A 16,601-nucleotide genomic window follows, 5' to 3' on the forward strand; every position below is an offset into this window, starting at 1 on the left:
TTTGACTTTGGACTTCCAGTCAGTCAGCGCCAAGATACAAAGCTGATGTTAAGACTCTTATCACACATCTATTGACGTAGCAACACGCTCGTAAAATCTTTCAGTCAAGGGGGGGAAAAAAAAAAATCTAATGCTTTAATATGGCTAATTTGCTTCATGTGAAGCCAAAGGTTACAAAACGGAAAAAATATATATTTTGAGTGCTTTTTGTGATTTTGGTATTCGCCTGATGAAATGATGCCAATTTGTCCGTTTAAATGACTCGATGTTTATTTGAAGCGTATCAGTTTCTATCTGGTTGTTACTTTAGAGGAGGACTTTTTTTGGTCTTTTTTTTTTTTTTTTTCCACCAACACCCTTTGATGACGTCGGTCTCAAATTAAGGTGTGTTGCTTCACAATAGCATCCGGGATCAAAGTCAACTTGGAGATAATGCCATTAAAACGAACAGTTATGGGAAGTCTGCTTGGGTCTAATGAACTTTTATTGACCACGTTTGGCATTGATCGTTCCAGCTTTTGTATGGAACAAATTCTACCTGCCACGATTGTGAGTTTATTTTTAGAAGCAAGGTGGTATAATCCAGTGTGATGTTGGGGGCTCAAAGGTCACTTGCTGCACCTTTTGTTCCAGCCGAAACTTAATGGCCACCAGGTATTCCCGTTGCAACGTTTAAGTGTTATGACTCATGTTTGTAGAGGATTGTCTCGGGGTTTTAAGTAAACTAAAGGAACTGTTGTAAATTCATAAAAAGACAAAAGAAAGCAATTTTCGGCCCCCCAGACCCATATAGTGAGGCTGTGGGTAGATTACTGCCAGGACCCTTACTTTTTACTTTTATTCATTTTTTTTATTTGATTTTTTAAAAATGTATTCATTTTCATTCTGTGCGTTGTATCATCAGCAGATATAAGGAAGTACATAGTGTGTTGGCTGCCTCTATACACGCCATCATTGACTTAAGAATAAACACATCATCATGCACATCTAAATCATAAATAGATGTTATTGACGTTATGACTTTTGTCAGTCATTTACTTCTTTATTTACTCAACCGACCTCTCTCTCGAGCCGTTTTATGTGAAAAAAGGACAGTTATTACATACACTCTCACAATCTAGTACGAGGGGTATTTGTGATCTCTTGTTTTACAGCTAGCTTGATGCTAACGCACAATGTCAAATGACTGTCAAGATTGTTGAGCGAAACTAGTATCAATGTTCCTTTTGTGTGTTATGTGGAAATGGTTCGGCAACACATGTACACAAACAATATCACAATTCTCACAGTATATTCATTATTCTCGAGAACAGCTAATATTACTGCTGCTTGTGCTTGTACTGAGCAGTTGTGACCGTCTTCGTTGTGTACTGAGTAGGGGTGCAATGAAAACCGATTTAAATTAATTATCCGTTCTATATATATATATATATATATATATATATATATATATATATATATATATATACAGCCTGTGCACGGAATGAATTAAACTTGTAAATCAAGACACCACTGTGCACAAATAAGTGCAGGTATGTGTTCACATGACTTAAAACTGAGCTTGGTTCTCTTTGAAAAGGCCTCATTTTGAATAGCAATATTGTATTGTATTATATTGGAAACCAATGCCTAATCTGTAGCCACAAACATGACGTCCATCCAGGAAGTTATATCTCCTGGACAAAAAAAAAGTACCGTCTGCACACATTTCCAGCCTCCTTGAAGGAGTGGCTAATGATTAAAAAGTGAGTAACACAGCCAAGTGGTCATCTTCCAAGGTGAGAGGGCAAGCCTCTTCGACTCACGTCTCTCTGAGAATCGTCTTTAGTTTTTATACAAAATCTTAATTTCTTTGTTTGCTTTCCGATGGCGCCAGAATTGAGACTTGCGTTTGTCCTTTGCCTCTTTGCGGCCTGTAAGTAACATTGTTTCTTTATTTTTGAATAGAATTGTTTAAGGCAGTTTAAATCTAAATATACTCACAAAATGACTTTGTTGCTTTAGCATTAAATATGCATACATTTATAAATGTTGATTTATTTCGGAATAAGTCATCTTAAATTCTGTTGAAAATTCATTTAGATTGATTTTGACGTCGAAACCATATATATTAATTTATAAAAATACTCTGTAGAGGGGGGAATGGAATGTGAATCGGCTAGTAGAATTATTTTTCTTCTTCTGTAAATGTGTGTTTTGGTCGTGACAAATTTGAGGACAGCCAAGATATTAGGGAAGAGCTAGAAAATACTATTTGAAAATTGACTGTACTTTTACTATATATGTGCCCTTTAGATATGGCACATTATGAATACAGTAAAGGTTTTTCTGAAATAAAATACAAATTTCACACATTTTCCAACTCAGAATTTGAACCAATTCAGTAGAATGGCCCATATACACAGTATATATACATTGCGTGTGTGTGTGTGTGTGTGTATGTGTGTATATATATATAAGTAAACTTATAACTTTACTAAAGTATAGCGAGACTAAATAAAATTGTGTGGTATGCATACCCTCTTCTAAAAGTCAATATCAGAATTGGTTAGTACAAGTGCAAACTGTAAATATTTAACCAGTATGTTGATAACTGCAATCAAATCGTACCTTATGACCCATTTAATATACCCTCCCTTATTCTGAAGGCAAGCCATAATGTTTGGTTTACTGGGGGTCTTTATTTGTTTTCAAGCCTAAATGAGCTTTAAAAGCATGTTGTGCAGTTTTCACTCTTTTTAAGGGGATTTTGCTGTCTAAATCCTTGGATATAGCTCAATGCTTGTGTTTTGAGGCTGACACTGAAGGCAAACCACGAATGACAATAATAATTTGGTGCGTGAAAAGCCCGCATTTTGGGTGATCATTGCACTCCACACCAACAGAGGGCAGCGTGTCAACACAAGGTCCTCACATAGCATGAGTTTAAGGAAGGCGATACATTCATATCAATCAATCAATCAATCAATCAAATTTATTTATATAGCACTTTTCATGAAATGCAACTCAAAGTGCTGTCCGATAATATTGTTTGCTTTGGCTCAGATGTTATTTTGAAGGGAAACTCTGATAAAGGTTTTTTTTTTATGAACTATAAAGGAAAACCTCAAGATTTCAACAAAATATATTCAACACAATGTGTAATTTTTATTGTTCTCTTATTTGTTGCAGATGCAGTACAGATAGTCGTACCGAACAACACTCCAAGTCCGACCAACCCACCTGAACCGTCCACGCCCGTGCCGGTCAATCCGACCAACCCGCCGGTCAATCCGACCAACCCGCCGGTCAATCCGACCAACCCGCCCCAACCGACAACACCCGAGCCGGTCAATCCCACCAACCCGCCGGTCAATCCGACCAACCCGCCCCAACCGACAACACCCGAGCCGGTCAATCCCACCAACCCGCCGGTCAATCCCACCAACCCGCCGGTCAATCCCACCAACCCGCCCCAACCGACAACACCCGAGCCGGTCAATCCCACCAACCCGCCGGTCAATCCGACCAACCCGCCCCAACCGACAACACCCGAGCCGGTCAATCCCACCAACCCGCCGGTCAATCCCACCAACCCGCCGGTCAATCCCACCAACCCGCCGGTCAATCCGACCAACCCGCCCCAACCGACAACACCCGAGCCGGTCAATCCCACCAACCCGCCGGTCAATCCGACCAACCCGCCGGTCAATCCGACCAACCCGCCCCAACCGACAACACCCGAGCCGGTCAATCCCACCAACCCGCCGGTCAATCCGACCAACCCGCCCCAACCGACAACACCCGAGCCGGTCAATCCGACCAACCCGCCCCAACCGACAACACCCGAGCCGGTCAATCCCACCAACCCGCCCCAACCCACTACACCCGAGCCGGTCAATCCGACAACACCTGGACAGAGCAATTCCACAAACTCAACTGATTCCGTCACGCTACCAACAGATCCTTTGCCCACAGATATGCCAGGTACGTAAACCAGTACTGTATCCATTCTATACGTATTTTAACATGTACCTCTGGAAAGGCTTCCATGTTTTTGTTTTTTGCTCTCTAGATATCTGCGAGTTACTGCCATGTCCTGACGGGAGCAAATGTGAGGCCCGTGCCAATGGAACCCGAGTGTGCTTGTGTTTGGCTGGTGATTACTACAATGAGGACAGCCAGCGTTGTGAGACGGGTGAGTAGTCCCATTTGACCAGTCTTCTTTGATTTGTTTTTGATCAACTTTTTGATACACGATTCCGAGAAAATTTAGACATTGTATAGAAATGGTTATCGTTGCTATCCTTTTTTATAAACTGTATAAATTGTAATATTTCAGCCAAAGTCTTCCCCGGACAACTGCAAGTGCCTAAATTAGCATTTGATAAGGACATGGAAGACAAAACATCACTCAGCTTTCAAAGCACCGCGGAGCTCATTTCTAATGAGGTCAAATTTCTCTTTCTCGTCCACGGTGAATTGTTTGGGAAAACTCTTTAAGAATATACGTACTTTCTCTCTGCCACACAGATTGCTCTGCTTTTCACTGAGGGTTCTGGCTACTCTGGTTCTATAGTGCTTGAACTCAAGTAAGTCAACAATCATCTGTGCTCTTTCTACCTGCTTACATCAGAGGATTTTGCTTCTATTCATGTCAACTTTGTCCGTATAGGGAAATTGTAAAGACAAAAGTACGTGCCGTGCCTGGCGTCAGTGCTACGGTGGAGATGGTCTTCCGGACGTCTGCTCAAGTCAACACACAGGCCGTTGCGAACATCATGGCCGAAGCCGCAAAATGTGAAGCGTGTCTTCTGGCAAGTTCGGAATTCACAAGTACGTTTCCTGCATTTAAGCTTGATATTGACATCGCACGTAATTATGAATACTACGCATAGTTTATGTTCTCATCCATATTTTCAAACATCCGTCAATCTGGTTAGCTAGCTCGCAAGTTAGCAACATCTGAGCCAACTTGTACGAATACTCTTTTCTTTTCTATGTTCTTTCCACTTCTGCTAGACACTAGTCTGTGTGTTAAGCGACCGTGTGACGAGGAAACCACGACATGTTCGGCGGGAGACAACGGAGAATTCCTCTGCAGCTGTTCGACGGGTTACATTATGACCGACTACAATCAGAGAGCGTGTGTTGGTAAGTGCGGAACCTACCCTGAATTTTTGCTGACACCCATTTATGGCGAGTTTGAATATGGTCGGCTGACTCTTAACACAGCCAGTTAGATACGGTATTTTACTTCATCTCGCAAAAAGATTTTTTTTCAATTGAGTTCCATACATTACTGGCCACATGAATGGTGGGATTAGATTTGAAATGGTTGATCTTTTCCTCATTTTTTAAATTACAAAAATCGGACTTTTTGACAGGGGTGTGTAGACTTTATGCATACATTGTAAGTGAAGGGGTTGAATCTGTACTTTTTTTTTTTTTTTTTTTTTACATGCGTATGTGACCTTCTTTTGAAGTACAGAATGTGGGTACTTTTGCTAGCTCTGCTAAACCGCGCGTGTTGATTCACAGCTAATTTCTAACTGTTCTTCCTCTGCAGCTTGTCCAAGTGGTCAGACACCCAACGGAACTCGGCACTGTGTGATGTAGGTGCTTTCGTTGTCACGGAGTGCCCTGAAATGATTACGTTTGAATAATCCTTTTCTTTTTCTGTTCAGGTGTCCATACGGGTACTCTGGTTTTAACTGCACTGAATGTGAGTAAGACCGTCAATGCCATCCAAATAACTTTTACTCCTTGTTCAAAATGTTGTGAAGTTTGATATACTTTTAGTCTTGTATGGCTAAAGGAGCGTAAAATGCCATCAAATTGAAAAACATAATTCTTTCCTTGTTGTCACCAACATTTTTGGTTGTTGTTGTTGTTAGCATGGAAGCTAGCCTTGGTGATCGTTGGCTCCGTGTTAGGGGGACTGCTGCTCATCACAGTCATCATTCTAATCGTCATGTCTACCAAGTGAGTTTTTTTTTTCTTTAGCCCTTTATTAGGCTGAGGAACTGTTTATTATGTTAATATATAGCTAACAGAAATGATACAATGGAACCTCGGAAGATGAACACAACTGGTCCCTTGATCACTTTTATGAACGAATCATCATCCATGGCCGTCAAACAACTAAACAAATAAATTCGGTCAGTCCTTGCCAGCGAGCTTATTGTAAAGGTGAGTTGATTTAATTAGTAGATGCATGAATACAATCTATCTCTGTATCATTTTATAATGACCTTATGTACTGTACAGTTTTAACGTTAACACTGTGTTTTAATATAGGGAAATTAAAGAACTGCTCTGAAATTATGGTTCAATTAAATTCGTTGCATGTAAAAATGAAATGAAAATCTAACCCAAATAACTGTTTGAAAACAAACTGACCCATCCATCCATTATCGATACCGCTTATTCCTCACAATGGTCGCGGGGCGTGCTGGAGCCTATCCCGGCTGTCTTTGGGCAGTAGGCGGGAGCCACCCTGAATTGGTTGCCAGCCAATCGCAGGGCACACAGAGACAAACATCCGCACTCACAATTTAGAGTGTCCAATCAACCTACCGTGCGTGTTTTTGGAATGTGGGAGGAAACCGGAGTACCCGGAGAAAACCCACGCAGGCACGGGGAGAACATGCAAACTCCACACAGGGAGGCCGGAGCCGGGATCGAACCCACGACCTCTGAACTGCGAGGCGGACGCGCTAACCAGTCGGCCACCGTGCCGCCCTCCAAACTGACCCTAAAGGCGAAATCCAAATTTATCATTGAAGACCATAATGTTGTCATTCTTCCAATTATCCTCTTAGATCCCCAAAGAAGAGCTCCAAGAAAAAAAACAAAGGTTCAGACACCAGGAATCCCGACGTGATCCACGTTTCCGATAAGGCTCCTCTCGTTACAAGCCTTCCGGCCAATCAGCAGGAGCCTCTGGCTAAGACCGAACCGGCAATGGGCGTCAAACCATTCCCCAGCGGAGGGGTGCCCAGGATCCCGCGGGCCACGGCCGCCAGTGCCTGGGACAGCGAGACCAAGCTGGAGATGACGCCCAGCAATAGCCGCCATAGCTCGCTGGCTCAAGGGAGAAGTCCCGTGAGTATTCAAATCAATTAAAAAAAAAAAAAAAAAAAGGCAGAGCAAGAAATGAGCATTCACGCAAGACGTATTTGCGATTAACGGAATCGTCTCAAATTGCAGTGGCTTAATGACAACTCCGAAGAAATGAACGGCAGTCCGTACTCGCGGCCTCGCAACCAGACCAACCCGTACGCCCAAACTCGTCCCCTGGGCAACCCCTACTCAGAATCTCGATCCCTGAACAACCCGTATGGCCAGGATCGGCCTCAGACCAACCCTTACGCTCGGAACCAAGGCCAGAACAACCCAAACTACTCACATGACGACGAAAGGCCGTTCAACTACTGAGGACTAGTTTTTTTTCATCGGAAACAACAAGTGGAAGCACAAAACCTACGCAGGGATTTTGCAGTGGCTGAAATATGTTAGGGTGCTTAACACGGCACCAGGGGGAACACCGGTCTGGCTTCGTCTGCAATGCTGCAATGGCATTTCCTTGCCATTTAGTTGAAATAGCTCATTTAACTTGGATGAATCTGAGTTTAAAAGCATTTTAAACATTCTCCGGCCACATAGCATCTTCCATGTTTTGTGTTTTCATTTTGTGCATTTAGAAATGTATTTCTGTATCCACACACACATGTATCAGGCCTATTCTGTATTATAATCTTTATGTACTTTATATCTCTTCTTTGCAATTTTTTTTTGGGAGGGGTGGCAGGGGGTATTTAAAGCTATCACCATACATAGTGAGCTGCCACTCAATATACATGTTATCTGCACCTGTTTTGATATTTAAATACCTGTTGTAGTAGCTTTTATTGTTGTCAGTCATTTATTCTATTTCAAGTTTTTAAGAGTTTATTTGAGCCACACGGGCAAGAAAATGAATAGTTCTGTTTTCTAACACCACGGCTGAAGTCATATATTTTGCTTGCCCCTTAAAGGGGCCATACCATAAAACATGCAACACACAGTTTAATTAGTATTTTACGTGATTAAAGTTTGACATACTTTTCTGGTGGCGAATAACAAAATGTTTACAGTCTTTAACTTTTGATGCATTTATGAATGTAATTCAAATTAAACTTATGTGTTTTATCACTAACCTTTGGCTTTTGAGTGCAGTTAATTATTTGGCCACGGAGGGGTGCTAATGTTCCACTCAAGTTGTAATGTGTTGTAGGAAGATGTAAATTCATTAACAAAATACGTTTTTGTTCAACCAACAAAACACTTGAGTTAAAAAAAATAATCCAGAGTGATGGTTCAAAAACGAGGCAGAGGTTTTATTCCAAAAAAGTTTGTTTTATATTGTTAAGACTGCATCAATATGCACAGTTTCAACATGAACGCTGTGCTTAAATATTGGGGAATTTAAGAAAAATGTTTAAAATGTATTGTACATAACTAAAATAGCACTTAAATAAATGTTCGCAGTTATATTGTTACGTACAACAGAACTGTATGGAAATGTACATGAAATATTGAGGAGGAAAAAAACTTTATTGTATGAAAGTGTAACTAAAATGCACTGAACCTTGACCCTGGTCGTATTTTGGGGCGTTAAGTGTACCGCAGGATTGAATGTTGGACTACCCTGCGTACCACTAGAGGGCGCCAGCATACAACAATCCACACTTCGAGAATCACTGGTGTAATCAATTTAACAGTTATATTTCCATACAATATTTTGTGCATGAGGCACATTCCTTTTCAAAAAGGTGAGATTTGCTTTATGCTCTAACTCAGCGATTTCGTGTGACTCAATGTGGACGAGCACTATTGAAAATTGAGGGATGGATGAAAGAAGAAATGTAAGCAATATACCTTTGTGCTTTAGTGCAGTTAAGGAGATTGACATGCAACAAGGTCACATGCTATAAACTACACAGGAAAGGTTTGATAACTCAATAAGTTGTCTGTAATTGTTTTTTTACGCGGCCTAAATGAGAATTTTATGGTTTGGGGATGTTATGACACGTCCATCCACCTTTATAAAACAAACAAATAATACTAAAGTCAATCTTCAGCAATTATATTCAAATATATATCACATAGCTCAAACATGGTGAACTTTACTCGCTTCACATCAAGCTGCAATTTCGGCCTCAGGAGTCCTTCCAAAAAGAGGATTCAAGCTGCTGAATTGAAGTTTCCTGTCAAGCTAAACATAAAACAAATGAAATTACTTTTTGTGTATTCAAAGCAACAGACCCACCTTTACCTTAAAGGGTGTTAGCTCGATGCTAACACATAATGGAAAACATTGTAAATGGGCTAATGAATAGCATCTATGTGGCGGTGTTACGCTTTATACATCAAATACTTGAACGCAAATGAGATAAGTTAGATAATATAACAATGCTTACAGGCATATATTCGTTATCCTCTGTGAAGAACGACTATTATCACTAATATTATCCTGTGCATCTGTATAATACTGCCCCCTGGCGGCCAAGGCAAGCGCACCAGAAGGGGCATCACAATGTCAATTGCATCCACTTTTTGGGGGGAAGGAGGGGTGCATTCATTTACAATGGCCCTCAGTGGACAAATATTCTTTACTAACAAATTAATGCTCTGTTTTGCAATTTTGTCTTGATGTAGCAATGTGTTTAATTGTTCAAATAAATTCCACTTATTTCTATGTAAACACAGGTTAACATGCAACCGCCGTTACACAAAAGTGTGTGGCTCCGCTTTCTTGCTGATGTAGACAACATGTCAACAGGTAAAAGTTCATCTTCGATCAAGTTTATGTAAAAGGGGTAAGGCATAAAAAAAGCTGTACACCTCCGAGAGATCATTATTGGTTAGCTGCTCACAGTACATTGCCATCCTCGCCCCTTTTCAGCGCGACCGGGGATAACTGCTCAGCATAATTTGTTTTTTTTGTATAAGTCAAGGTGATAAGTGAAACAAATTGAGAGGGAAGGCTGACGATTCATCAGCGATGGACCTTCTAGGTCTTCAGCTTCTGTCGCTTCTTCTGCTCTTTCAAGGAATTCACACAGTTCAAGGTAAAAGATGATTGCTTTTTTTTGCTTTTTTTTTTTAAGAGAGTTGTGTTTTCAAATAAGAACAAAACATAATCATAACGGGTTATATTCAAGTGCTGGGCCTCCAAAGCTGAATAGGTTCCTCAAATCTGTGAAAAGGGAGGAAAAAAAATCTACATTCATTTTATCAACCCAAATGTTAAAGGAAAACAATTCTACCTCTTATATGTTATATTCCATATCATTGTCATACTCTTCAATGTGTTTTGTTTAGTCATATATTGGCATTATAATAATTAATGATCATTGTATTTCAATTAAAAATATTGATTTATCTATAACCCCAAAAATATGTCATGTATTGTACGTATTGTTTTTGAAGACATTTGACGCATAGTTATTGTCACATTCGTTCAAAAGAAATTGATTTTAAAATAGAATACTCTCATCTCCTCTTAACTTTATTTTTAAAGTACTTAAAAATTCAAACATGGCTGACTCCAAAATAGTTTATCAGCATAATCCAGCCGAGACGTGGTGTGTACTTTGTTGCAAATTCAAATTTTCGCAGCTATTTTGTCACCTGTCAGGTTTGTCATATAGAAAGATGACCACTGCGTGCTCTTTGTTTACAATTGTATGTTTTTCGCTCGAGTGCAGTTACAAGCCCACATGGATTACAGATCCAAAGTACAGAAATTACATTTGCTGATTCAGTTTGACTATTGACTATAAAGATGGACCGATCAGTCACGGTGGAGAATTAACTCCCCAAATCACATGTTTTGAGTGAGAAACCGTCATAAACCGCCCTTGTAAACGCGCCGCCATAAACAAAACTCCATGGTCAGAAATTCGGAGGAAATCCAAAAGAGAATCATCTACCTTTAACTGGCTGTGTGCTTTTGAGTCAAACAGTGGTCCTTAAGCTTTTATACAAAGTAAAACCGAGCACTTCAAGTGCCACCATATTGTCTAACATTAAAATAGGCAAGGCATATATGTTTTGTTTGTGATTTCACATTATTGTAAACCAGTAGAACAATATGCAAAGTTTGAACATTAACATTGTAACTGAATAAATGGTTAAAACAGTTTTTAAAGCTGATAAGGTATTTTCATTGATACTAATTTGTTTAACTGAATATCAAGTTTCAAATTAGTGTACTATTTTTATTTCTTTTTTTATTTCTTTTTTTTTTATTCAGTGATATCGTCACCACTCGTTACGTTTTAAAAGCACACGTTTTGTGTATTCTCCTGCAGGGAGCTGTGGAAGTGAGGAGTTTCAGTGCACCAGTGGACAGTGCATAAACATCGCCTGGAAATGTGATGGAACCAAAGACTGCACGGACGATTCGGATGAGCTGAATTGCCGTGAGTATAAATGCATGCACGGGAATCGGTTTATTAGTAGTGAAGATGCATGTAGCAAGCTCACTGCTTTTTATTTCTTTATGTTACAGCTCCTCCATCATGCAGCTCACAGCAGTTTAAATGCGTAACAAGCGGTGAATGCATCCCACTGGAGTTCGTCTGTGATGGGGAGAAGGACTGCAAGGATGGTTCGGATGAGGAAAGAGAGTGTGGTATGGAGATATACAGTATGAGCCTATTTTTCTTTCTTGAATTCCAGTTTGATTCCTCGGTATTTTTAATCAAATAGGCGGTCGAACCTGCAGCCCAGACCAGTTCACATGCCAGGAGGGCCAGTGCATTCCCGGCAAATACAAATGTGACCGTGTGAAGGACTGCGTGGACAATTCTGATGAAAACAATTGCAGTAAGATGATTATTTTTATTTTATTTCATTTAGTTATTTATTTATTCATTTATTTATTTATTTATTTATTTATGCAGACTACCCACAGTGCACCGAGAAGACGTGTGCCAATGGGGCATGTTACAACAACGCTCAGCATTGCAATGGACTCCAAGACTGTAGAGATGGTTCCGACGAATATAACTGCAGTGAGTAAATAATTTAATACTAATCACAACAAGACCACCGAGGAAAGCACACATCTCCGCTCCAGTCATATTAATCAATTTTCTTTCCTGCTAACTTAACGGCTAGTGCCGAAAAGTAACGGCGGTTATAAGCTGTATTTCTCTGTATATTTAGACTATTATTTTGACTGACTGTTCTATTTTTTTCTTGTATTTCTACTAGTTACTACAATTGTTCCTTATTTACAAATTTTGTATCATCTACGCAATAAAGGGAAAAAAATAAAATGTCCTGTAGGTGGCGCTAATAAATTTACAAACTGGTATAAGCCTTTCAAAAATACTGACGGCGAAGAAGACACAACGGCCATGACAGGCCCTTATGCAAAGATTTCTTGCTGTCGTTTTCATGATTTAAAAAAAGAACCCTTTGGTGAAATTAGTCAATTAATGTTTTATTTATGACGCAAATTGAATTTCCAAGTTTTGTGTACGTTTTGTAGTTATTTTTTTTGCTTGGAAAAACACAGGACGAAAACAAACCCGGTAGTTGGCGATTTACCCACCTTTCAACCCAAACATAAACAACCGCAGGTGACCGACACACATTGGGAAATTATGTTGAAATATTGATGTACTAAGAAACTACTTACACTTAAAAAAAACAAAAAAACTTACACTTCATCAAGGGAGTACTAGTGTAATGATATTGTGGGTGTAGTTTACAGAGGTCTGTGTTAATTTCAAAAGGCAACTATCACATGATGCAGTGTACCACTGCAAACAACAACCAAATAACAAACATGTCATTGACTTGACATTTGCAAGTTATGGAGAAATTGCTAATGAAGGCAGAAATGCTGACTGAAAAATATGGAGGCACATGGAATGAAGGAGAATGATGTGAAATGATATTGAATGTAATGAATGTTTTTTGAATGTGTCATTTCAAATGAATGGGGAATTCTTTTGTGCGGCGTGGAAATTTTGGCATGTTGAAAATTGTTTCCAAAGTGAATTGAAGGAGCTCAACATTCAGGATTTGTAATGGGAACGACGTGAATCTGTTTTGTTGAATGGGTCACTGGGACTGAATAGGGATTGTTTTTGTGGGTATTTTAATGGTGAGAATGTTAAAGTTTTAGTCACTGACATTTTTTTGCAGGTTGAAAATTGTTCCCAAGGTGAATTTAATGAGCAGCTGGATGCTTCGAAACAAGCCCATTGGGAATGTGTGGGGAATTTTTAGGTGGAAAAAATGTTGAATTGTGGGGAAACTGAGTATATGGAATGAGAAAAATAATACCACCCATGGCGTGAATTTCAGCCTTCACACAATATCTTGTAAGTTTTCATTCCGTCTGCTTTGCAGCCATCAACCATTGCTCCACCCACGAATATCAATGCACCAATGGCGTCTGCATCCCAATTTTCTTCTTGTGTGACTACTATAACGACTGCGGGGACAACAGTGACGAGCAAGGCTGCGGTAAGGCCAAGCGAGAGCAACACTGAAGTCGACGCGCTTCAAATGTCCAGGTTGCTTCAATGCTGCGCACTTCAAACAGCATCCATGTGATTGCTGCCTTTTTCTTTTGCAGTGTATCAGAGCTGTCGCGGCGATGAGTTCACGTGTACGAGTGGCCGTTGTATTCCTCAATACTGGGTGTGTGACAAGTTCAATGACTGTGGCGACTACAGTGATGAAAAAGGATGTGGTAAGGACACTCTTGGCTGTGCACGTTGGATTTTTTTTTTTTTTTTTCAGCCTCAATGTGCTGACATGTCAATCAAATCTGCCCAGGGCTTTCAGAATCTCTTGTTATCAGCATTTTTCCACTCTCTGATTTGTTGCTCATAAGATAAATATTGATTATGACTGATGTTTCTTGCAGACAGCAACTCCCGTGATTGTTACCCTGGCGAGTGGGGCTGCCCGGGCTCCACCGCTTGCATCCCCTTGGGGAAGGTTTGCGATGAGAAAGCGGACTGTCCCGGCGGGGCCGATGAGACCAACTCCACCATTGGGAAAACCTGCAGTAAGATCTGAAGGATTCATTCACTTGACGGAACAAAGATTGCGAGTCAACGCTAGCATATGCCTAACTTTCATAGGGCTCTAAAGTGAAGGTCCAAGGGTTATCTGCATCGGAGGATAGTGCCCCCATAAGCATTTCTAAGACAGTAGCTGCTGAGGTTTGGATATGATAACAGCTCTCAACTTTATCGCTGCCCTTACAAACGCTTGGTTTTACATTAACCTTCCCCTTGGACGGAACTTGATAATTGCCTTCAAATGCAGCACATGATAGCCGTAATTTAGCTAGCAAAGAATCATAATGACACCTCTGCAGATCATTAGAGCCTTTTAACCTGTTTAACTGGACTTTTATTGTCGTTGCCCGCAGGCCTGGAGCGCTGCTCGACCTTGAGCTGCGAGTATCTATGCCACGTGTCGCCAGAAGGAGGCGCTTGCTACTGCCCGGATGGTTTCGTTGTAGGCAATGACAGTCGCTCCTGCGTAGGTACGATGGGATGATCGCTATGGTGATGACTGCGCACATATGCAGTTGGAGAAATGACATTTGATTGGACTTCTATTCATGCAGACTACAATGACTGTCAAATCTGGGGGATCTGTGACCAGCTATGCGAAGACCGGCCTGGGGCGCACCGTTGCAGCTGTGCCAGTGGATACTTCCTGGAGCAGGGTCACATCTGCAAGGCCAATGTGTCAGGTGCTAACTGCCGCATATGTTAAAATCTACATTGAAAATCAACATTTTTTTTGTAAGGTATTTTTCAGGAAGGAAAATAGCACTCTATGATATTGTACTTTATAAAAACCTAGAATAGGAATAGGGTTGTTCAATACTACTTTTTTCGGACCGACACCAGTAGGAATACTCACCGATACCGAGTATCTATACCTTAGATTTTCTTTGCCTTAAGTATCTGCGGCTGGTATCGGACACATGAGGACCCGATACCTAAAAATATAGGCTGGTATCGGCCCAATATGTGCCTGACTTGTCCACCGGGGGCAGTATAATACAGTATTGTAATAAATACAAACCAACTGTGATAAAGAAATAATAACCGATAACCTATTAAAAAAAAAAAAAAACCTAGCCATGTTTCCATAGCATTTACAGCACTTTTTTTTTTACAGTCTCTAAACGCACTTTTAAAGTAATACAAACACATTTAAACGCAAATATTCAGAAAGAGCAAGAGCAATGGGTAACCAAAAAAAACTAGTACAAAAAAAATAAGTTACCGAGAAAAAAATCTGTGATATAGTTCGAGCACAAAAATTGAACTGCAATATAGTGGCGGTCAACTGTAGTCAATTTTTTACAGAGGATAAAGAATATGCCTGTGTCAAACTTTTGTTTCCAGGTGGAATGCCGCACCTCATTTTCACAGACGGAGGAGATGTGATGATGGCCGACGTACACGGCCGCAACGTTCGAACTTTGATTCCCGCTCAGGGCAAAAATACGGTTGTCGGTGTGGCGTTCCACCGGCACAGTGAGACTGTCTTCTGGAGTGACACATACAACAACAAGGTGAGCCTTACCCGGTGACTTTTAAACAAAGCTTTTTGCACAGATCTTCATTTTCCGCTTGTGTTTTTTGTGTTTTTTTTTTTTTATGACCAGGTGTATTCTGCCAACTATAACGGCGGTGACATTAAGGAGGTTCTGACTACGGCAGTTCACAACGTGCAGAACCTCGCCGTGGACTGGATCAACTTCAAGCTGTACGTGTTAGAGGCCGCAGTGGAGCGCATCGACATGTGCGAGTTTGATGGAGGGAATCGGGTCACACTGGTTGCTGAGAACCTGCAGAGCCCTCATGGCCTCGTCCTGGACCCCACAGTGGGGTGGGTTGACGTTATGTTGAAATCATTTGAAAGAGTCTTGCTTTCAGCCAATGGAAATTTGAATCATTCATTCATTTAATTGAAATGTTCTCATTTTATTTTGTTGTTTTTTTTTAAACAACTTTTCATTTAATACCTGATTCATTTAAGTCATATTTCCTATGTAATAGAAATGTTCTAATGGAATTGTAATTTGGGTATTGCTGTATTTTCAAATGTCAAATTTCCGGTGTACAGGCGATCACATTTTCTTCTGGAAATATATTTTTGGCATTTTAATCATTTTCCAAATATAATGAAATGTGATCATGCAAATGAGATTTTTTTTTTTTTTTTTAACCCTGTAATTATTATTTTTTTTAAAATACAGAATTTGGAAATAGTTGCGTTTCATTGGACATTCACATGAATTAATCCAATAAGAGAGGCCCAAAATGAGAAAAAACTAAAAATGGATTTATTTTACATCTGCCTTTGCAGTTACATGTTCTTCACCGACATGGGCGTCAGTAATGAGCAGATGAAGCTTGAACGGGCCTTCATGGATGGCAGTAACCGTGTGGAGCTGGTGAAGATCAGGCTGGGCACGCCAACTGCAATTAGCATCGATATCGTCACAAAGAGGGTCTACTGGTCTGACAGTCACTTTGACACTGTGGAAACTGTCACCTATCACGGTTTGGACAGGT

General features: G+C 40.4%; 3 protein-coding genes across 3 annotated transcripts in view; all 3 read left to right on the forward strand.

Moving 5' to 3' along the window:
* znf281b (zinc finger protein 281b) overlaps nucleotides 1-3,254 on the forward strand; it is a 43,920-nt gene extending 40,666 nt beyond the window's left edge. The window contains exon 13 of the mRNA XM_086016124.1: nucleotides 3,172-3,254. Within this exon, the coding sequence (XP_085872250.1) occupies nucleotides 3,172-3,186 (15 nt within the window). The 3' untranslated portion in view covers nucleotides 3,187-3,254. The remainder of the gene's footprint in view (nucleotides 1-3,171) is intronic.
* LOC147128920 (uncharacterized) lies at nucleotides 1,795-8,169 on the forward strand. Its single transcript, XM_086016127.1, has 12 exons — nucleotides 1,795-1,915; nucleotides 3,172-3,966; nucleotides 4,055-4,177; nucleotides 4,322-4,431; nucleotides 4,513-4,571; nucleotides 4,655-4,815; nucleotides 5,002-5,133; nucleotides 5,549-5,594; nucleotides 5,667-5,704; nucleotides 5,877-5,964; nucleotides 6,804-7,086; nucleotides 7,192-8,169. Exons 1-12 carry the CDS (start codon nucleotides 1,867-1,869, stop codon nucleotides 7,417-7,419), a joined length of 2,112 nt encoding a protein of 703 aa, XP_085872253.1. The 5' UTR covers nucleotides 1,795-1,866; the 3' UTR covers nucleotides 7,420-8,169.
* A 1,810-nt stretch (nucleotides 8,170-9,979) lies between these two features.
* lrp2b (low density lipoprotein receptor-related protein 2b) overlaps nucleotides 9,980-16,601 on the forward strand; it is a 33,124-nt gene continuing 26,502 nt past the window's right edge. The window contains exons 1-13 of the mRNA XM_086016522.1: nucleotides 9,980-10,094; nucleotides 11,340-11,450; nucleotides 11,540-11,662; nucleotides 11,740-11,856; nucleotides 11,934-12,044; nucleotides 13,396-13,512; nucleotides 13,625-13,741; nucleotides 13,919-14,062; nucleotides 14,432-14,548; nucleotides 14,633-14,761; nucleotides 15,426-15,595; nucleotides 15,689-15,912; nucleotides 16,393-16,599. Of these exons, the coding sequence (XP_085872648.1) occupies nucleotides 10,028-10,094; nucleotides 11,340-11,450; nucleotides 11,540-11,662; nucleotides 11,740-11,856; nucleotides 11,934-12,044; nucleotides 13,396-13,512; nucleotides 13,625-13,741; nucleotides 13,919-14,062; nucleotides 14,432-14,548; nucleotides 14,633-14,761; nucleotides 15,426-15,595; nucleotides 15,689-15,912; nucleotides 16,393-16,599 (1,754 nt within the window). The 5' untranslated portion in view covers nucleotides 9,980-10,027. The remainder of the gene's footprint in view (nucleotides 10,095-11,339; nucleotides 11,451-11,539; nucleotides 11,663-11,739; nucleotides 11,857-11,933; nucleotides 12,045-13,395; nucleotides 13,513-13,624; nucleotides 13,742-13,918; nucleotides 14,063-14,431; nucleotides 14,549-14,632; nucleotides 14,762-15,425; nucleotides 15,596-15,688; nucleotides 15,913-16,392; nucleotides 16,600-16,601) is intronic.

The sequence above is a fragment of the Filicampus tigris genome, chromosome 19 (genome assembly GCF_054856515.1).
Source record: "Filicampus tigris isolate MCC_2025a chromosome 19, RoL_Ftig_1.0, whole genome shotgun sequence".
Taxonomy (NCBI): Eukaryota; Metazoa; Chordata; class Actinopteri; order Syngnathiformes; family Syngnathidae; genus Filicampus; species Filicampus tigris.